General features: G+C 45.6%; 1 protein-coding gene across 1 annotated transcript in view; it reads right to left on the bottom strand.

The window, feature by feature from the left end:
• Positions 1-23558, bottom strand: part of WDR19 (WD repeat domain 19) — a 2828275-nt gene that overhangs the window by 1915053 nt on the left and 889664 nt on the right. The window contains exon 12 of the mRNA XM_069631788.1: positions 9622-9736. Coding sequence (XP_069487889.1) covers positions 9622-9736 — 115 coding nt within the window. The remainder of the gene's footprint in view (positions 1-9621; positions 9737-23558) is intronic.

Below are 23558 nucleotides of genomic sequence, written 5' to 3' on the forward strand. Positions count from 1 at the left end.
TGAGAAACTTCTGGAGTCCTCCAAAAGCGTGGCTCAACGAAATCTTCACCCTTGAGGGGCGTAGAAGAATCTGACACGGGTCCCCGTTGATCAGATAAAGAAACGGTGGAGCTTGAGGCTCTTTTGACCGGAAAAGAGAAAATGTTCCTATGAAAAAGCGCAAAAAAAGCACTAAAGCTCGAGAGCAATAGCACGAGGTTCCCAACAATTGAACGTGCGGTAAAAATCTAAAGATGGCTGCCAGAGGCGGGGCTTAGGGAGATGGCAGTCATTGGCTGTGGTCAGTATGACGCAGAGATCAGTGATTGGTTACTACTACGAAAGACAGATCAGAAACGAAACTGATACTGATTTTTCTTTACCGAGGATTCCCAGCCTGACGACGGGGAATATTCATGAGCATGTGAATCCATGCCGGACCCCATGCTGGAGAATTGCTCTATTGCTTGCCTTTTGGCTGTAGGCAATGCAGGTTACAGTTCTATTCCCCTTGGTCTCTCAAACAAGGATGGCTTTGCTCCTGCTGCCTTTGTCTTCTGGTTATAAAGCCTCTTGGCTGCTGGCAATGCAGGTTACAATTATCTCCCAATTACTATGAGAGTTGCATCCTGTTTTCCCTTGTATCACTCCTCTACAGATTGAGCAATGCAGTCTACAATTGTCTACAATACAGTCTCCTAATTGGTATCCCTTGTTAGGCCAGTTGTGCCCAGTTTGCCTTGATATTCCTTGTATCTGACTTTGGAAATACGGGTTACAATGGTACCCTAATTGGTATCCCATATTACCCCAGCATCTACAGCGCCGCCACAACTACACCATCAGCTTCTCTATGCTTCTGCACCTGAAACCCATTTATATATGTAAAGGTCCCGCTCAGGTGCTTTCTACCATAACAACTAGACCGCTCATGATACTTCATCAACTTTGAGTCCCTCTTCTTTTGCCTAATACTGTAGCTATTATGGGACTTGAAGTCTATAATGTTGTTTGTTTTATGATCTGCAGGTAAATCTGACTGGGAACCAGAGTGCGCGTCTCATCTCTATTAATTTTACATTGTTTTATGATCAGTTAACCTAAGCTGATTTGTTAACTGAGAGTGTTCAGATTTATAGCAGATTGTTTTTGGAGTTGGTGGTTTTAGACCTCGATGTAAGGCAGAATTATAAAAATTTGAAAAGGTGAGATGAACCCCCAATGTACCACTTTGATACTGGTTAAAAGAGCTTTCGTGTTGTGTTCTTTGGGTAGCTCTGAGAGAGGGAACCTTACATTGGTAGCATGCCATTAGATATTTAGGTATTAGGTCAATCTCATCATCAGAAAAGGATGAATACCTCGTCCCTCCTAGCAGAGTCACCACTTCCTACTGACAGCCGTCTCATCCCATGTGATCCTCCCTCATGTTACCACCCCCAGGGTTAGGATCAGGTAGCGGCTGCCTTCCCCTGGCCACAAGGGTGGAGACTTTAGGGGGTTTAGTGACGACTCTGCAGGATTCATCGAAACACTGAAACAAATGCTAATAGATAAATGGTTAAAAGAAATAAAGAATCAGCACATCACTAAGAGGTAGATTCAGATGCATTACGTTTTTTAAAGGTCTCACGAAGCCAGATAAAGTAACATCATTAAAGCAAAGACATTCTCTGCTGCTAGCCCACCCACACTGATAACAGTATTGCAGCGCTGTTGCGGGGGGCAAGGAAACAGAGACAAACGTGTTCATCTTTCAGACAAGGTCATACTAGAAAAATGTGCACTTCCAAATTTCTCAACTTTGCTATTGGTTTAAAGATCATAAGTACCAAAAGGGAAAAAGCATGATGGGTTTCCCATCCGTAGCAACCCAAACAATGAACACCTGTGAAATCTCAACTAATATATCATATTTTCTACAGTAGCAACACAATCGATATTGAGAAATCGTCCATTATCAAAGGTGGGTCCAACAAGTTGAAACGTATTTGTTTTTTATCCTCGCAGTGAGTTATTGATGGGTCTATGTGCTGTTATCAATTTAACATCTAACATATATAGGCACAGGCCAAGAATGTTTTAAACTCCCCCCACCTAAAAAAAACAAGCAAACACCAGCACCTCTCTTTTGCTTAAAGGGGAAACGCAGAGCACAGGATAACAGTCTCAACAACAATTGAGGCACATTTGCACTGAAAAGGTAAACTAGCACTATAACCATGAGCATACTGTAGAAAATCCACCCCAAAATGATTTTCTTTACAGACAAACACATATAGAAGGCATTGTTGTAACACACATATTTCTGGCATGTCTCCATGAAGCACACGTGAAGCCAAACGGCAGGCCTCTGAAGTCATAGTACTGTTTATAAACTACATAACTGTGGTTCCAAAGCAAAATAGAATGCCTTACCATAAGAGTTGAAACCTATTACTGCAGACTGAACTATGAACCACTTTCTGAAAAAGGTATGGAGTATGACAATAAAGCCCCCCTGGAAGATCTTGCTTCAGAAGGAAATGTGTGAAAAAGAAAGAAAAAGCTCATTAGGAAGCTGTGGTTAAGGCCCATCTGTTTAGAAACCCATGCTCTCAAGACCTCCATTCTCCTACAGACTATAGTAAATTCCTCTCCAGCCAAAGGAAATAAACTGAGGCTATCATACTTACAAAAAGAGTTTTTCTGGGGACGGATCCCTTCCAAGTAATAACTTCACCATCACAGTGAAAGTAGAGCTGTGGCTTCAAATCATATTACCAAATTGTCTCATGCTTGGTGGGGTCAGGATGAGATCCTGTGATCTGTGCCCTCGCAGGATAGGGGAGAACTTTACTGATACTGATTTTGGAGCAGTTCCTCAGCTTAGGTAATGCTACTTCTGATTTGGTTACTGACGCTGAAAGGCATGGTCCCCAACAGAGTTCTGAGTCATTAACGGCAGCACAGGAAGTGCTGCAGAGAAACTCTAAAGCAAGGGGTACATCTCTATACAAAATAAAACTGGGTATGCCATATGCATAGAGTCTGCTAGGTGGAGATAAAGCGACAAAGGTAGGAAGGCCAGGTAGGCATGTAGGTGCCAGAGACTGGTACTGTTTGGGGATGTGAAGGGGTTCTGGTATTTTGTTCATGCAGAGGGCCAACTGTTGTGTTACAAACTTTCATACTGCACCAAATCACAACCATAGTGGCCACAGACCATCTAAGGTTGTCTGGAGGTTGGTAATGTGAAGAAACTGCAGGAGTACCGGGATGAGTAGTGTTTGAACCGCCTACTTCGCCCCCACACTACTACTAAACCAGCAGTGATCCCAATGATAAAGTCGAAACAGGCACAGCCCGACACGTATACCTCCTTCACTCCTTTTGGTAGCACAGGCTGAAGGCAGGCTATACCTCCAAGCAGGGGTGTGAGTTGATAACAGTACAGTGGTACCAACATAAAGGAATATCGAATCAATGTTCCATAAAGATAGGGACTTTAATAAAAACAATATATGCACTCAACTAATCAAAAACACTAAAGAACTACCACTGTAAGAGAAATACAGGAAATGCAGACTGTTGACAAGGGAGGGTACTGTAAATTCATAAGTAAGTGTGTTCATGCTAAAGGATTTCAGCCACAATGTCAATGTTCAAGTGTATGTCTTTAAGAAGGCAGATGAGGGGGCCTTAAAAAGTCTCTATGGCCCTTTAAGTTGGAACAGGGCCAACTCAAATACCTTTATCTGTGTCTGCTCAACTGAGTTGAGCTGAACTTCTGTAGAATTTATTGCATTCGAGCCAGCGTTGAGTTGCGTTAAACTGGTGGTGTATTGGTGTTTAGTCAGCTTCAAGACAGGGCTCTCTATGGGTCTAGTTGGCGTGTGAGGCGGTTCGAGTCAATGGGTCCCAACAGCTGGTATCAGCAAATGAGTCTGGTCGAAACACTGAGTCCGCTGGGTTTAGTCAGCATTCGAGATGGGTGAGTCAGTGACTTCCAGCGGGGCGAGTTGACTTTTAAGTTGGGTTGATGCAATGCTTATTGTGGCAATCCAGGAGGACTCGGACCAGAGGACATGTTTGAATGTAGTTTTAATTAAACTAAAAACAAATGCCTCACTGATCCTGCTACTAAAAGAGAGTTCCCTTCCTAACCAAACTAAACTAAGATTCTCGTCTACAGTCCAAAATAAAATTGTCCTCGGTCCAAACCTATCCACTAAACTGACCGAACCACTTAGCAAAGACATAAATGAAATAGGATGAATGCCCTGCACTCTTGGTTCATCTTAAAAGGTATCTTCAGCAGTCCTGGGAAATTCCTCCTGGGTCTGGATCCAATGGTTAGAAGCAAACAAAGTTTCCACTCAAAGAAAGCAGTTCTTATCAGTCTATCAACATTTCCTGACATGTTCCCAAAGTTCGAAGAAATAGTCTTAAGTACTTGATGAATCCCTTGATGTTGTCACTTCTCCCCGGGAGGGGGACTCTTCCTATGGGCCAGTGAAGTGTGGCCGCTACCTGATAGTCCCCCTGGGGGTGCTACTCAACAGGAGGATCCCATGGGAGGGGACACCCTGTGTAGGAGAAGGGAAGACTATCAGGGGAAAAAGTGGTATACAAACCACCCTTATGCCCTACATTATTCACCACACAACACGGATAGGGCCCCAAGCATGCCCATTCGCTTGTCTCCTCTTTCTTTTGCTAGTTGCTTCATTCAGCCTGGTCTATAAAAATAGACAATACTGTGAGTAAGGAAGTGGACGGCGCCACAAGTACTGACATGAAGAAGAGCAAGACAATGAAGAGCCCAACATGGAACCAAGACAAACATACAAGCTATTGTAGAGTTACGAGCTGAATGACCATGAAAACTGACAAAGAACTTTCCTCAGTGTCAGTCGTGCCCCAGAGGAGAATCGAGCTAGGAAGTGAGGCCACACAGAGAGGATGCGCTGCAGACCCAGATGCCAGGAAAAGGAAACTGGGGTCCGTGAAGGCAGAGCGAAGCCTAAACCCACCAGAAGGCTTGGGAACCAGGCGTCCGGTGGCAGAAAGTAGGCCATCCGAGTGGTCCACACGGGAAACGACGTACGGGGAGAAACCAGCATGGTGGAGCCGCCGAAAGCGGAGAGAAGACCACAAGAGCGAAGGGGAAGCCAGAGAAGCTTACCAGAGTCGACAAGGACCTGAACCCACGCGGACCAAATTGGAAGGTCATGAAGTGGGACCGGGAAGGCACTGGGAACCCCTAGAGGCGGTGGTTGGGAGGAAGAGAGGAACCATCTTCCTTGTCCCAGCGGGACTGAGCAGAGAAACGAAACAAAGACCTACTGGGTTAGATAGCACCCATCCAACAAGAGACAAGGAGAGAAATCAGTCTGGGACCCGTATATTGAAAATACTGGTTAATTATACATGCAGGAGAATGCCTGGCAGGTTAGTGAACCAGGCCTGATTAAGAGACAGTATAAACCCGGAAAGAGGGTCTGCAAACTGCACTTTGAGAAAAAAAGACCAGGGAAAGAGAGGAACATCCTTTGGCAAGAGTCAAGAGAAGACCAGGGACAGGGTGGGCAGTGAAATTCTGGGGAAATTCAAGGTATCACTGAGACATTGCCCCAACTTTCTTGTACTGTCCAAACCGTCCAAGAGAAGGCCTGGGGAAGGGAGCCATTCCCCCAACTTTCGTGTATTATGGAAAGAGGCCTAGAGAAGGCCAAACAAAGGATGAAATTCCCCCATCATTGCCTAAACACCATCTAGAAAGAGGGAGCCTTGTTGAGCCAGTGTATTACTTAATTTGTAGTTTTCTTTGGAGTGTAAGGGACGGAAACAGGTTTGGGACCCAGGACAGTGGACTATTTGATTATGCCGGATATTATTTCATCATCCAGTTTCATTTGAGGCAGAGAAGCTGCTCTTAGTTATAGGGACAGATAGGGTTCTTCCTTATTTTTCTGTTAAATAAAGTTGTATGCCAACAAGCATGCCACCATTGTGTCCTGCTCTACTTCTGTACCCAGTTCCTGAACAAAATGTCCAGACTTCTTTATGTGGAGGGCTTTTTCCTGATTCCTTTCCAACACCTTGGTCGATCTCTCCACACTTCAACCAACTTGCGAGTGCCTCTGTGCTCCTGTGATATCTGCTTTTTACTCTGCTTATTATGCCCCTGTGGCTCCTTTGGTGTCCCCAGACCCAATATATCACTTAGTTCTTTCAGGTTCTTATGACTCCCTTCATTGCTTCTGGTTCTCTTCGTTTTTTTGGGTCTCTGTGACCTTTCTCAAGGTTTATGCAGCTCCGGATTCTCAGGCTCCCAAAACCCTTTTCCTTGTCTCATTCTTTCTCTTCTCTCAGGTCCCTGTGACCCTAGGATGGGGAACGGGTAGTGCTTCCTTCTTCCCCCCTCATTCTATCTTTGCTTCTCCTCCCTCTGACCTGGGCAACTGGCATACCTGCTGTGTTGTGGTGCTTGCTCCAGTGAGGGTCTGTCTCGTAATTGACGACAGCGTTCTCCATGGTTTGCCGCTCTTCTGCCTTGGATGCTAGCAGTCTTCGCGTTCTTCTTGTCTCGGCTCCCTCCCTTTCCTTGGCTCTCTGAGAGCAGAGGACCCAGTCCTCATTTCATCCCTGGACTCTGTTATGTTAGACGCATTTATAGAGCGCACAAACACCCGAAGGCACCCTGGCGCTTGGATGAATACAGAGCTACCAATAACAAATTAAAACACAGATGTTTTGAGCCAACGCCGAAAAGTAAGATGATCAACTGTCATCCGCAATGACAAGGAGGTAGCATTCCAGGCCTTGGCGGCAGCCACAGAGAAGGCACGGCCGCTCGTGCGAGTCAGTCTAAACCGGGGGACCTTGACCAGAAAAGCAGAGTGAGAGCGGAGACAACGCGTAGGTAAGTAATGGGGAAACTTTTCTTGAATATATTCTGGCCCAAGGCCATTGAAAGCCCGATGTACCATACACCGGGATTTGAACAATATCCTCTTTTTCACTGAAAGCCAGTGGAGCTGCCTCAACAGAGGTGTAATGTGGGCTCAAATAGGGGGCCGGAGGATAGCTCTAACAGCAGCGTTCTGCAGTAACTGATGAGTCCATAGCGGGGCTGGGCAAGATATAGTGAGTTGCAGTAATCTAGACCATTCAGGACGAGTGCTGCTACCACCGGAGCACGACATTATTCCAGTATAAAAAGGGAGGACTTTCCGGAGTATGCGCAGCTTAAAATGACCCCTCTTACATACTGCTGCATCCTGGGCGCATGCGTATGTTTGCGGGCTCCAGGCCTAGCACGTCATGCATGTGGTTGCACCTCCAGGACCTGCTCGCTCTGCGTGCCCTATGCCTCACCGACCTTGCACGGTTCTTTATATGGCGTCCGCCTCTGGCATCCACATCCTTCCATGCTGCAGCTGGCTGTGCTGTTGTGTGCACCTCCTATCGCCCCCCCCCCCGTCCCACTGCCAACGTTCTCAAGTCTGCGACTCGTCTCAGCGCAGGGTTTCTCCTCCTCCATTCATGGGTTGGTGGCCTATTATTCTTGCTTCGGTATTCAGTAGGGATGCATTGTTCACCACTGGTTGTCAGCATGTGGATGGTTCAGCATTAAATTAAGCAAAACACAGAGGTATTGTCAGTATTTCTTACTCCCACGTAAGCAGATAATACCTTAGGTATAGGGAGGTCCTGCTTTCCCAAACACACCTCCCTAGCCTCAAAGGGGGTGGACTCCTCCTTCGGGTAGAAAGGACAAAGTCTCCAGATTCATCACATTATGTTGTGTTGAGCTGGCGCTTACACAGTGGCAAGCTGGCGAACGAATCACAGTAGCAATGTACTTCGCTGGGTCGAGCTGGCGTCAAAACCACTTCAAGATGCAGGTAAGCAGCTTAAAGTCTTTAGAGTGCCAGAAGCAGCACCGCGCAGGTTCTGTATTGGCCCAAAGCGAGTTGAGTATGTGAAAGCCAGCTTTTTAAATTTTTTAAAATTTATTTGCATTTTTAAAGTGCTCACGCAGCCCGCGGGCATCGAGGCGCTTTTACAGGAATAGTTCGTTTTTTTTAAAGTTGCGTAATTGTTTTTTTTGTGTTAGTTGCATATTTATAACGCGCTTAAACACCCAGAGGTTTCTAAGTGCAAACCCGGGGATCGAACCTGTGTTGCTTCGTGTATGTCTTGCTTCCAAGGCGCGCACGTTGCCGCTGAGCTATCCTCCCGGGACTTGTCATGTCTCAAAATGATAAGCAGGATTTTAGGCCGATTATGGACTTCTGTGTTGATGGGAGGCCCAGTACAGGGCCTCCAGGGGCAAGTTGAGTCCCTAGAACCACACATCTAGTCCAGGAGGTTCTCTGCCACCTACTGGGGGTATTCACCTCCAGTGAGCAGGATCCTGGTTCCAGTGCACAGGGTGCAGAGAGGCCTTGGTCCACAGACGTCTCACCTCCACTGTTCTCTGGGAATGGTTAAGGGGCAGAGCTAGCCTCTACCTTGAATGTATTCTGTCTATACCTCTATGGCAGAGGACGTAATAGGCTGCATTTCCAACAGAGGTGAAGTGAATCCTTGTGAGATTCCAAAGATTAATCAACTAAGGAGAGAATTTCTTCTCCTTACAAAGGCAAAAGTGGTACAAAGCAAGCCTCCTGTAATGGGTCCAATCCATGTTGTTCTAACAAGTATCCTTTGCCTTCGGACACCATACCCAGAGTGCGTTGTCTGCAGGAAGTGGTGAGGGCAGAGGTTTTAGACCACTGCAGCACTAACCAAAGTGTATCTCTTCACTCTGGCTACTCTAACTCTGCCCCTTCCAATGTCTTCGGAGATCAAAAAGACTCCAGAGGTCAGCATCCTGGTATCAGAGTGTCTTTGTTATGTCAGTGATGATTTGAATCACTGATTACCAGGGGACAGCCTGGGAATGCTTCATGTGCTCTGGGAGGAAGGGGTTGCCCTTCTTCCAGGAGGATCAAAAGGAAGCTTGCAGGGCATTGCCCCACATGGATTTTGTGGAAACACACAGGCCAGACAGCTAATACACATCCCTGTTACATCTGACAACTGCACACCAAGTTGACACTAATGTGTTATCAAATTGCTCTAGCAGTGTAATTGTGTGACCCTAGTAGCCATCATGTCATGACCAGAAATGGCAGTTTAATGTGTCAACAGCCTGACTAGCCTTAGGTTTGAATCAGAAGTGCAGAAGAATAAAAAGCCACCTCTGCCTGTTTGACCTTAGCCACTTCTACCTGTTGAGAGTTCAAAGGAACGTTTACATGTGCATTCCAGGAATCCACATATAACCTTTGGACCCACCTGCTGCCACTGTAGAGCAGTTGCTGTAGATGTCCGGAGAGTGACACAACAGAGGCACATAAATGCACTATGCTTTTGGCATTGGGATATATGAAAGGGGAGCCTGGTAATAGCAGCCCTCCCTTTCTGAAACAGTATTACCTGCACCTGTGTAGCATGGGAGTTTGGCTGGGATCTAATAGTAACCAATCGCATTATTTGTTATTTCAGGCTGTTGCACAATGAAATACATTCTATCAATCATTATTAAAATAGAAGGAGTAACAAAAGGGACACCTCTGCTCTTAATTGTATAATAGTTGTTGTACTCACTATTTTCTGTCAGTGCATAAAACCAAGCACGATTATTCATTCCCACTGCCAAATGAAATGGACCTACAGCGACAAAGTTGGGCTCCACTTCAACAGAAACTGTAATGGGTTGTTCCTGCATAAATATTAAAGTTGTAGTAAGCAAATCACAATGGTATTGTATAACACTTTGTAACAGCATTAAAATTGCCATGATACAGATGAGTTTGAACAGAAACTATCAGACATAAAGTGATGATAATACACTTTCAACCATAGAGTCAAAGACCTTTACAAACAATTAGTTACTTATCTGTAATTTTAGTTTGACAAAATATTGTAGTCAGTCCTCGTCCGCACGGTAGAAACTCACCAAAAAAAATTTAAATGATTTGTGGCTGTTGTGAGAAGGTTTCTCACCCACTAGTCCCCAGGGATCTGTCATCTAGGTGGCCAGGACACTGCCATCGCTTTTGGATCCAGTTCCTGACGGTGGACCAGTGCAGGAGGATCCCCTGGGTCAGGGGTCTTCGGGAAGTGGAAGTGGGATACCGGATGGTGAGACGCAGTATCCCCTTTCTTATAACACCTTTACACAATCCTACCAGGGAGGATATTTAGGAACTCTACCCCACCTATCCCTTTACAACACAAACACTTTCTCACAGTCAGCCCGCTATGAGGCAAAACAGACTAAACAGCCCGCTATGAGGGAAAACAGACTAACACCTGACGTGTCCCAATAAAATGGTCAGGCGAGGTCAAGCAATTACTGACCATCACACACACCTGACATCTATTCTGCCCTCTCCTGAAATATTTTTTTTTTTTAAAACAAAAAAAGGTTCCTTTAGGAACCACCTTTCACAGTTAAAAAATAGAACAAAAAAAATTGTATAAACTCCATCTACTTTACATTTCTCAGTAAAGCAGATAGATTTTCCAACATTTCCATTAGCATTTTGTGTTATGCTAATGGGAATAATGTGGCGTTTATCCCCCATTCCAGGGGCTATAACGTGGGGATAACGGCCCAGCAGCCCAAGTCATCGGCCCAAGTGAAGCAAGGGCAGATAACAAGGACTCCGGTCTGTTATCCCCCGTTCCAACCCCTGCAACGAGGGATGAAGGCCTTTAGCACCCGGGTTGCCAAAGCGGTAACCCGGGGTGCTAAAAATAAATATGATTTTCCTCTTTACAGTGGTACACGTGCAGCGTCCTACTGCAGGAAGCAAAATCCTTTTCCAAGATGGTCACCATGGAGCCCCTGCTCCCTTTCCATGGCGGCCTCGGGTCCCAAAGAGAAGGAGCGAATGCGGCGGCGGCAACTGACGCTGGCGAAAAAAGGTAAGTAGCGTTCCTAGCCACATAATAGACTGTCTCCCCTTCCTAGAGTGCCATGTACAACTCTATATTATAGAAAAATATATAATGACAAACAATATTCTGTCCCAAATAGTTTTCTCTAGCATACAATAAGGACCATAATCGATGGATCTTTATAACTATTCACGGTCTCCACAGTCCCTTTTCCACACCATGGACCATTAAAACACCCAGATGGCAGATGCACACCATCGCACAAGGCAGCCCTTCTACCCTTTTCAATTTTATATTTGTTAACACTCCCTCAATGCCTGCTTTCAAACAGTCACACATCCATCCACCAATCACTTCCAAAAACTGTACATATAACCCTCTGACCACATTACCATATTAAGCTTCCACCGACCAACTGACGCTTAACAATCTTTTACAAATCTTTTGCATCTACATTTCACCTACTTATACAATAAAATTGCACACAATGCTCCTATAAATGCACATATGCATTGTGCAGTGAGAGAAGTGCATACATAGAAGAGGCAGTATGGATGGACAAGTGCTCATGAGAACCCAGGAAGCAAATGCCAAGGTGAGACGACATTGGTAACTACTGGAGCACAGGTGTCCCAAGGGTAGGATGCATCTTAACCATAAAATCCCTTTAGCAAAGTTTTTTTCTGTAAATGTATAGGTTTTTATAAGTGAAAATGTTTCATGGTGTTACATCACTATGTATAAGTTATTAATAATTCCTCTTTTCATATATATATATGAAAGAACTATAAACCTCCTTTAAGAGACATATTTTTTGCAACACATACTCATGTCTGTCGTTATCAGCAGAGCATGCTGGGGATGGAAATCATTTTTCAATTGCCTAAGGCCAGTGGTCGAAGTGTACGAAAAGAAGTAGTGGAACTATGGTCCCTACTGGCCTGCCCCTGCTCCCCACAAACCACATCGCCACGTCCCCTCCCAAGCACAATACAAACCCACAAACACATGTGCCTGCTGTTTCAGGGAATGTTCAGTGCATTCAGTGCTCCAGATAAGATTTTGAGGTGGGAGTATTTTACTCCCTATTTTTTTAACTTTGAGAGTAAATGTGATTTTAAGAGAGTAAAAATGACTTTTCTCCTTTCCAAGAGAGTAAAATATGTGACCTCTAGCCGACGTGTGCAAAAACCGTATGGAAATCACTATGCAGCAGCTGTCTGCATTATGACAGAATACACCTTTTATTATTTATCTGAGGTCTGGCCATTTGATCTCTACTGTATATATTTAAATGTTGAAAACACCAAAAACCTAGCCAATTACATAGTAAAGCAAACATGAATTGCATTGTGTGTTTTGAGGTTCACTAGCAGAATTGTCTTTTGATGTTTAATGAAAGTTCTCATTTGCTTGAGCTTTTACTACCTAATGGTATTCCAATGTTATGATACAACAGGGCAGGGAGGCAAGGACTCCATGCTAAATTCTATATCTTATCTCATGGTCAAATGGTTATTTATATAGAGCTTTTGGCTAAGCGCTGTACATAGCACATATTTGTCACAATTATCATCAAACCAAAGTCGGTACTCATTTATTGACCTGAAAAGGATGAAAGGCTGAGTTGGCCTTGCCGAGATTTTTACCTGCAACCTACAGATCGCAGCAACGAGTGCTCAACCGGCTGAGCTATCTTGGCTAACATCCTTCAGAGGTCAGTTAAATGAGTATCGACTAAGGCATAATAATCACAGTGCCTAGATATTGGACGAACCATGTATGAAGCGCTACATGAAGTTAAATACCTATCTGGATTATCACAGGGACAGGTTTTGCTGAGTTTCTATTTTAATAACAAATGTAACTTTCATTTGTTTGTTTTTGAACAGTGCTTGCACTTCCTGGAGAGTCAGGTTTTGGATGTTTTAATCGTAGCCTTGAAGATTTGAGAGGCTAGAATACCTGTGATTGGTGTAATGACAATCACTGAAAGACTCTGCTGCCACTGACCATTTACAGTAATGTACCCCATTGACTGCAAGGTTCAATGGATGTAAACTAGACCGTGCATAGTCATCACTTTACACACTTTTTATAATTAGAGTGTGCAAATGATCTGCTTCTCCATGATTATGCACACAGCACAGGAACTCTGAATAATACAATGGTGAAATACTGGTTTGCTTTCACTGGAAAAGAAGCATAATCTGTTACAAAATGTTAATTCTCATTGCAACTTAGTTTTCCATCTTATTAATTATACAATCCTAAAATGCTAGGAAAATAAATATGCACAGTGCTGTTTGCTCCATGAGCAGTAACACAGCAGAAGCTGAATGGAAATGAACCATTCCTTTAACCACAGGGTGCAGTTTCTCAGAGAAATACATTCTGTTTCAGAGGCTTTTATCCATGGCATGGCTTGCAATTGCATCCATGTAGATAGGAATCAAAAGAAGTGTTCCGTTTGTATCAAGTAACCTGACCTTTGCACTGTCCTCTGCTCTAAACTTGTGTTTAAATGTACACAAGAAAATAATAAAGCTGTCCTATTTCCAAGATTTACATGCGTAAAAAGGCCTCGTACGGACCTTATCTGGAGGCCTGAGTGCATTGCACTGAAAGTGCACATTTCAACTTCTTCCTACACTTTTATTTAAAAATTAAACCATTCCAGAACCGTTTATTATTAAAATAAAAGTAAAGCAACAGCAAAACATAATTAAAAGTAGTAGAGGAGCACCGCCCCCAACTGCTCCCGCCCACTTCGACCACTGCCTAAGGCATAAGGCACAAGGCTTCACCATGTACCCAGCTGAACCCAACCACCCATATTATTCACTGCACCTACCCGGCATCCTAGCTCAGTGTCCACTATACCCTAATAACGTACCCAATGGCCAGTGCTCATGGCTTTGGCCATGCTGCATTCCCCAATGAGCAGATCGGAGTACACATTTGCGTTACCCAGACACCAAATGTATATCACTACTTTTTCTACTTAAATTCTTACATTTGTTTCGAAAAATAAACCACAAGGGTGAAAAACATGCTTTCAGGTCTTGCTAATGCTCATCGCGCAAGTTTGTTGTAATCTAGTCCACTACTTCAGGATGTAACTGCAAGCAGAATATTTGTTCCCATTCAAACCTACCGCTTTAGCCATGTTGCATGCCCCAATAAGCAAATTACAGTACACCTTTCCCCTTGCTCACGGCCAGGCCCATTGACCAGACACCACTTAAAAGAAAAAACAGCACACATTTGCAAAACCATGCTTTCCAGTTCTTCCTGACCATCCTTGTGCATATTTCCCTCAATCTCATCCAGAACTTCAATCTATACACACAAGCACATTTGCTTTTCCCTTTCAAAACTATCCAAATTTCGAAAAACTTTACCACATAGCCAGTCCCTGGCAGCCATGCCCACTTATTCCCCATTGCAGGTCCCTTGTGGTCATGGACGATCTGGCCACTGCCGTTGGCCACAGGTGTACCACTATTGTTTGTACCTACATTATGACACTTTTCAAAAAATAAAACAGAGATGCATTTGCAAAACCATTCTTTCAGGTGCTTGCCAATTCTCTTTTACAAGTGTTTACTGCAAATCCGGTCATGTTTTATTTTTTCAAAAGTGTCAAAATCTTAGTACAGACAATAGTCATATAACTTAGCCCCCACTTGACAAAATCCACAAACATTCAAGGTTGGGTCTACAATCTTTCTGAAAACATGTGTCCACATTTGTGAAACGGCAACAAAGTTATAAGCCATCTAAAAATGTTGAGATCCCCCCTCTAATTTTGCCCCCTCTTGACAAAATCCCACCAAACATTGCAAAAACATTCATAGCTAGATCTAAAATCTTTCTGCAACCTTTTGTGCATATTTGTCAAATGCCAACACATGTATAAGCCTTTACAATATGTTGCCCCCCCCCCTTAATTTTGTTTCCTTTTGACAAAACAGCACCACACTTTGCAAAACCATCAGAATTAGGTCTTCTATGAAATTCCAAGATTAGATGCATTTTCAATGAGTGGCGCCAAAGTTATAAACCATCCAAAAACTGCCTGCAATGCAAAAATAGGCATAGATGTCCCCGAACATCTCAGATGTGTGCAAACATCACAGGACTGCCCCAGGCCATATCCCATCCCATCCTCATCACCCCTCACCTCTCCACAGATTGTTTCATTTGTTTGCCAAGTGCAATGTTGTGCTTTTTAATATGTTTTCGCGGACATCGGCCGCTGTCCGGGAATCCAACATGGCTGGCTTTTCCAAAAAATCTGAAGCACCTCACGCTTTTCACCATTCAATCAGCGGGCACGCCGGATGTCCGCGGACATCACACCGTCATCTGGACCAATCGGAGGCCTGTCCACGGACCAAACAGGGAAGTGAGTCTGCGGACCAAACCCAGATATCACTTTTTTTTTTACCTGCTTTTCGTCAATTAAAAAAAACTACTGACCGATTTACACAAAATCTGCAAAAGCATGCCTTTGGGACCAAGCCGCCTCTCCTGGCACAAATTTGGTGAACATCCGCCCAGCGGTTTGGGCTGTAGGCATGAGCAAATGTATCTTTCCATTGCGTCTATGGGACCCCCCCTTACACTTTGGGACCCCCCTAGAAGTTTGCCCCCCCTTAACGAACCCTCACCATACTTTGCAGAATCAATCAGACGGACCATATACTTATTTTGCAAAGTTTTGTGTGGATTTGTCGAGGGGGGCGAAGTTATAAGCCGCTCAAAAAGTGCTCTTCCTATGGGTTGAGCAACTTAACCATAACTACAGGGCTGCTACTGCAGGCCCTGTAATATATATGGGATACATTCCTCACTGTAATCGTATTTCTGGTGCTTGTATCTGCTTAGATTCATGTGCTATGTATAGGCCGACATCTAGTGGAAGCTGCAGAGTATTACAGTTGTTGTTTTTGAAATTCGAAAAGGGACATCGACAGGACGTGCCAGTAATACTATCTCTAGTGTGACGTCTACTGTACCCATGGTCCTTCACGCATCGAGATCCCTCAGATTATTTTGTTTCTGACATGAGGTAGCATGAAGTGTAGCATGGGTACAGGTGTATCCAAGCAGATATGTTTCAGACAAGCTCATAAGCATCCATGCGCCTTCTCTCTATGGGGAGGAAGGGTGGCCGCATGTGAATCTAATCAGATTCAACATCAGAAATACAATTATAGTGAGTAATGTATCCCTTCTGAGGCTTGTGGAATCTGCTTAGATCACATGCTGTGCATAGCAAGCAGTGTTAGGAGAAGGTGGTGGGTTGTGAGAAGGTTCATGAGAGAACAGATGTCTTCGAACCGCTTGTCCCACCTGTGTATCTGTCTTGGAATGTATGTCAATACAGTAGTGCTGAGTGAAAGTGTGTACCGAGCTACATGAAGCTGCTTTGCAAATGCTGTCTAAGGGGACATTTGCAATAAAAGCCAGAGTAGCTCCTGTGCTCCTTGTGGGGTGAGCTCTTGGCGGGAAAGGCAGTGTTTTGTCTGACAGGGAATAGCACAGTTGTATGCATCTGATTATCCATCTGGAGATGGCATTCTTGGAATGTGGTCCCCTTCTCAGCTTGGAGCTACGGAAACAAACAGATGGTCTGTTTTCCTTAGCAGTCTAGTCTTGTTTACACAATAAAGGACCACACTCCTTACATGTACTGTTTGGAGTTTTACCTCAGCTGAGCTTTCGGGGTTCTGGAAGAAGGCCAGAAGCTCAATGGACTGGTTCACGTGAAATTTTGAGATGAATTTAGGCGAGAACCTAGGATGAGTACGGTAAACCAGCTTGTCCTTGGTTATGACAAAGAAAGGATCCTGCACTGACAAAGCTTGCAATTCACCAACTCTTCTTATGGAAGTAATAGCCACTAAGAAGGCAGGCTTGTAGGTCAGGTGTTTAAGACTTGACTTGTGCATAGGCTCGAAAGGGGGTACCCATGAGCTTAGCGAGTACTACATTGAGATCCCATCCTGGCGGTGGATTTGAGTTTGGAGGGTAGATTCTCTTTACTCTCTCCATGAATGCTTTGATGACCGGCACTTTCCACCACAAAACCTTACTGTGGGAGGTTGTGTAAGCTGACAAAGCCGCCAGGTGAACCTTTAAGGAGTTGAATACTAACCCTGCGTCTAGCAAGTGGAGCATATAGTTAAGAATGTGGGATTGAGTACATTCTATGGGGTTTATTTGTTTAACTTTGCACCAAATGACAAATCTCCTCCACTTGTCAAAATAACAGTGACTAGTGTTTGGCTTTGTTAGGCAGAAACCTGTGCAGATCCCTCTCGGACCACTGCAAAAGATTTAAGACTACAGGTGTTTGGCAGTAAACCCACTTGGTAGCAGTCTGTACCACACAGAAGCTGTGGCTGAGCAGTCAGACTTCCCTCAAGAAGAGTTAGGCAGTATACAGAGTATTCACAATAGGTCAAAAGAACACAGTAGAACAAGTAAACATTGACCAGGGCTTGGTGTAAAAGAGATATAATTATTTATTTAAAACCACATCTAGAAAAACACACAGGCACTAATAGTAAGCAATTCAAAAACATGGTCACTAAAAGATATACACTCCCTTAGAAGAATATTAGACAAGTCTTAAGTAAAGCCCCACTTATTTTCAGACAGCGGTGAGCGCTTAACATAGATGGCACTCTAATAATTCTTTTTAAAAGGGAGAGAAAAGCAGAGAATAAATTGAAACAGATCCCAACACTTTTTCACGAACACAACAAGAGAGGAAGGCAAAGTAACACCGTGGGTTTAGAGTGGTGTCCAGTCATAATGTCGAACCAATAATGTCGAATTACAAAAATGTCGAATCCAAAAAGTTGAAAACAAAAATGTCGAATTTTTATTTTTTTTATTTATATATTTTTTTTGTGCTCCGGGGGTAAAAAAAAAAGGGGTAAAACAAAAAAAATAAATAAAAAAAGGGGGGTTGGGGGGGTGGGACCCCCCCATTTCGAAAAAAAAGCAACCAAAAAAAAAAAATCGACATTTTTGTTTTCGACTTTTTGTTTTCGACTTTTTGTTTTCGACTTTTTGACTTTCGACATTATTGGATTCGACTTTTTGACTATAAACCGTTTAGAGTCAGTAGGCCGGATCCACTTTAAGAGGATCAAAACGAAATGTGTCCATGGTCACACGGTTGCAGTGCACAAAAGTCTTGTAACGGTTCAAAAAGGAGTTGGACCAAAGAAAGGGACCAGTTAGAATGTCAAGGCGGCCAGCCCAGTCCAGAAGGTTAAGGGGTTATTATTACCTTGTAGAAATCTTTAGAAAGGGAGGCCTGGCGGACACAGTACCTTAAAGTGGTGAGAATACTCCAGCGGGGGCAGTTGTTCCTGGCAGCGGATGCAAGTCGGTGCGTCGTTCGGGGGAAGAGAGGATCTCGACGGGGAGGAAGACAGGAGTCTGTTGCACCGCCAGGGAAGAAACCAGCCGCGGAGTTCTCAGGTAAAAGGAGCGGTCCTTTTATCCGCGGTCCAGTGGTAAGTGGCTATCCGTTTGCCGGGGTGCTTGGCACGGGAAATCGACCACAAGCCGTCCTGGGGTGTGAAGAGAAGGTAAACTGGTTGTGCCCACCAGTCAGGGGAAGAAGCCTCTCCAGCCGGGAGATCTTCTCTGTCGTCGAGAAGTGGTGAGTCGGTTCAGCTTCTCCCTCGTCGGATTCTCAGGCCCTGTGGCGACTTCTGAAGTTCCAGTCCCCAAAGCCCTGCTTTTATGCAGCACACCCCCATTCACTCAGCCTAGCTGTCAATCAAACATGCTAAGTGGTGAGCCGGCCGGCTTACCACTTGGGTCAATCACACAAGAGTGCGACTTGAGTTACCAAGGTAACTCAGTCCAGGGTGCCTAAACCCCCTCCCACACACCCCCTGTGGTACCCAGAAAGAGTGGCACCACTTCTGGAGGCTTCTGTGGAGAAGCCCGCCAAAAAGTGGAACAAAGGGCTCGACTTGGGTTGGAGTCACAGAAGAGAACACAAACGCTATTTTAGAATCGAGTTCTGGCAAAAAATACCAACCAGTGAATTAATATTCAATAAATAAACCGGCGGTATCTTCGAAGCTATGAGAATTAAATAATTAAAATTGGTACCCTCGAACAATGGGAAAATCCCACAGAGATATATTTGCGGTCGAATATAAAAAGTAGTATCCACTGCCACCAGCCAAAACTCGATCAGGGGGGGACGGAGATGTTCCCCCTCGACTAACAGACCCCGGGGCAATTGAATTGCCCCGACCAGCAGGTCCACAATATGATGGTTTGTACTGGTTTCTGTTAATAATTTGGGACTAGTAAAGCCAATGGTGACTTTACATGCCCTGGGAGACAGTAGTCAGTCCCAGGGTATGTAGTCTATGGTGGGGTGTCACTATGACACCCCTGTGTTACTGCACGGAGGGTGCTGTGTAACACACATAGAAAAAACACATGAGACCCTATGGAGTAAAGGACCCCATAGCCCATAAAACACATTAGCAGTCAAAAGGAACACCATAAATCATGTCCAAGAGTGGGAGAAAAAGAGTCTCACTCTTGGGAGGAGAAAAAAACAAACTCCAGAAATCCAGCAAAGCTGCTGGGGGACTCACTAGGTTAGGAAATTCAGCCTAAACAGAGAATTCTCCCTAACAGGCTTTCGTGCCTCCTTGAGGATATCCATGCACCTTTTTGGTAGGTTAAGACGTCTGAACTCTATGACTTCAGGAGCCACGCTGCCAAGTTCATCGAGTGAGGTTGTGGGTGCACTGTTAATCCCCCGTGTTCGGTGAGTACGTTGGTCTGGCATGGGAGTTTGATGGGATCGCACATCGCCAGTTTGTGCAGATGTGGATAAAATGGTTGTCTTGCCCACATAGAAGCAACTAGGATGAGCATCATTTGATCCCTGTGGATCTTGTTCACCACTTCTTTCATGAGAGGAGTCGGGGGAAAAGCGTAAGCGTGACCAGTTCATCCATAGGGCAATCCCCTTGAAGCATGGCTGGGGGAACCTGGAACAAAGTCTGGGCATTGTCTGTTTTCGCTTGTAGCGAACAAGTCTATTGTGGGGAAACCCCATTGAGAGAAGATGTGGTCTACCCTTGTGTCTAGTTGCCACTCGTGTTCCTCTGGTAGGGGATCTCTGCTCAATGAATCTGCTAGAGTTGAGTTCCCCTGGAACGTGTTATGATGATAGGAATATTTTCCGTTTGAGTGCCCATTTTCAAATTTGTTGCGCTAGCTTGGACAGATTTGGAGAACGTGTGCCCCCCGTTTGTTGATGTAAAACACTGCTGTAGTGGTGTCGGTGAGGACTTGCACGGGCGGGTTTATAAGGTGTGTCTCGAATGCCTGAAGGGCCTTGAACACCGCCAGTAGTTCCAACAGACTGATGTGGTTCTGCGCCGTAGCATGAGTCCACAGACCTTGTGCTGTGTGATGATGGTGATGAGCCCCCCACTCGGCGAGTGAGGCGTCTGTCGTGACAATCGCCTGTACCTCTGGATCGTGGAAGGGTTTTCCCTTCAACAGGTTTTCTCTTGTCCACCAGCGAAGGTTTTGTACTAGTGTTGCCGAAACGACCACTAGATCGTCCCACTGACAGCTTGTCTGAGACCACTGTTCTCCAACCACTCCTGCATGGGTTGCATGCGCAGGCACGCATATAGTACCGTTAAATGCAAGATGCCATCATGCCTAGCACAAGCATAGCTTTGAATATGCTTATCTGGCGGCAGGCCTGATAATGGGGTATTTGCAGTAACATATTTTGGACTCTTTCCTCTGATGGGTAGACCAACCCCTCTTTTGAGTTTATTACAGCTCCTAGTTACTGTTTGGTTGTGCTTGACACTAGGCTCGATTTTTTTTCGTTTATTGAGAAGCCCAATTGAAAGAGAAGATTGATAGTTCTTTGAATGTTTTACCTGCAAATCTGGGGATTCTCCCCTGTAGACGAGGAGGACCTCCAATGGCCGCGGGATGGACGCTACCCCTTTTGGTAACCTTATGAGGCTTGGCACCAGAACGTGTGGCACCAGTCTTCTGCCAGCCTGACACACAAAGTCTTGCGGAAACGTAAGCTGCAATCGCATAAGAAATTCTGTAGCAAGGAAGGTAGGGAGGGAGCGATATGGAATACGTTGTCGGACCATCCCATCGAAAGAACGTTACAGGTAAGAGCGTAACTTGTTCTTCGAGGGGATTGGGTCCTCCGACATATTCCATATCTATGACAGACTCCCAAAGCAGTACCAATGCAAGGAGGTGGGAAAAGAATTTAGGAAACAGAAATTTAGAATGCCCAATCAAATTGTGGAGTAAAGGACCGCCTTGCCAAAGGCCAAATCCTGCCCACGGATGGAATTGAGGGAGTAGTGACGTACAAAAGTATGTACCGAAGCCCGGGTGGCTGCATCACAGATGTTACGAATAGGAACACCCCTCTGTAGGGCAGTAGAGGCAGCCATACCCCTGGTAGAATGGGCCCGTAAGCCGACCGGTGGGACCTTACTCGCCAAGCGGTAACACTCAGAGATAGCCAAAATAATCCAGCGAGACAAAGTCTGTTTCGTCACAGCTTGTCCCAAACGCTTTCCAGCGTAACCAATGAAGAGTTGATCGTCCACTCTGAACCGGGACATGCGTGAAATATAAAAGCTTAACGCTCTCCTAGGATCAAGCCTATGGAGCCTCTCCTCTTCCTTACCAGGATGTGGAGGAGGATAAAACGTCGGAAGAACAACCTTCTGGCTTAAATGAAATTCCGACACCACCTTCGGAAGAAAGGAAGGACCAACTCGAAGGACAACCCTGTCCTTATGAAACACAGTGAAGGGTGGCTTAACTGAAAGTGCCTGTAACTCACTCACTCTGCGAGCGGAGGTGACCGCAACCAAAAATACAGTTTTAAGAGTTAACAATCTCAAAGGGCATGAATGCAAAGGCTCAAACGGAGCACCCATCAAAAACTTGAGAACAAGGTTCAAATCCCAACCGGGCACCAGGAAAGGTGACGGAGGGAACACATTAGTGAGCCTTTTCAGAAACTGACAAATTAAAGGAATTTTAAAATAAGAACACTCCTCAGACGAGCACTTAAATATAAACAGCACCGCCAGGTATCCTTTAATGGTACCCACTTGTAGGCCCTTGTGGGCCAAAGAAAGCAAAAAAGACAGAACGACAGTAATGTCACATGAAAAAGGATCCACATTCTGAACCCTGCACCAGTCGCAGAACTTCCTCCAACGGCAACGGTACAGGGACTTTGTTGCCGGCAGTCTGGCCAAAAGCAACACCTCCATCACGTCTTCAGGGAGGTCCCAATCCTTATACCTCAATCTTTCAGAAGCCAAGAGTGAAGCTTGAGGGATCTGACCTCTGGATGGAGAACCTGAGCCCCCTCCCGTGAGAGCAGATCGTCTCGGTAGGGAAGACGACGTGAGGGCAGATGGACAAGTTGAGAAGGTCCGGGTACCACGTCCTCCGGGCCCATGCCAGAGCAATGACGATCATCCGGGAACCGAACCTCCGTAACCTCCACAGTACTTGCGGGATGACGGGGACTGGAGGAAACGCGTACAGCAGTGGGAATGACCACTCCACCACAAACGCGTCTCCTAAGGCTCCTTTTGGAGGAAATTCCCACGAGCAGAACCTCTCGCACTTCCGGTTGACACTGGAGGCAAAGCGATCCACTTGAGGGGTCCCCCAAATGGCGAAGATCTCCAGGAGAATCTCCTGAGCCAACTCCCACTCGTGAGAGATCGCGCTCTGCCTGCTCAGAGCGTCCGCCGTCTCATTTTCGTCTCCGGCCAGATGAACTGCCGAGATCGAAACTTCCTGCTGGATTGCCCAGAACCAGAGCTGCATTGCCTCCCTGCACAGAGGAAGTGACCCTGCCCCCCCTTTCTGTTGAGGTAGTGCATGGCCACCGTGTTCTCTGTCAGGATCAGGACATTCTTCCCTCGCACAGTCGGCAGAAAAGCCTTCAGGGCCAGCCTGACGGCCCTCAGCTCCAACAGATTGATATGGAGTCTGGGCTCCGACGGAGACCAACGACCACTGACTGTCAACTCGTTGGCATGAGCTCCCCATCCCGTGAGGGATGCGTCCGTCACGATCTTCACCACCAGCCAGGGTAGCCAAAAAGGAGCCTCCTTCATCAGATTGTCTTCGACGGCCCACCACAGAAGGTCCTGGGTGAGCGAGGACGGCACCTGAACAGGATCCGACATCCTGCCGGAGGACTGAGACCACTGGAGCTTGAGTGCCCATTTCCAAGATCTCATCCGCAACCTGGCCTCTGGCACCAGAAGAATGCAGGACGCCATGAGGCCGAGCAATCTCAAGAACTCGACAGCTGGGAGACTCTGGGCAAGCTGAAACTTGTGCACCATCTGCTGAATGTGATGAGCCCTCACCTGGGGAGGAAAACACTGCCCCAGGGACGTGTCGAGCACTGCTCCGATGTACTGGAGCCTCTGAGTTGGTGTCAAATGGGACTTCTTTAAGTTGCAGGGAGAAGCCCAGCTTGAGGAGGGAGTGGCAGGTGACGGACAGATGATCCAGGACTTGCTCGGGTGAGCGCGCCC

The sequence above is a fragment of the Ambystoma mexicanum genome, chromosome 6q (genome assembly GCF_040938575.1).
Source record: "Ambystoma mexicanum isolate Mex_15411 chromosome 6q, UKY_AmexF1_1, whole genome shotgun sequence".
NCBI classification, from domain to species: domain Eukaryota; kingdom Metazoa; phylum Chordata; class Amphibia; order Caudata; family Ambystomatidae; genus Ambystoma; species Ambystoma mexicanum.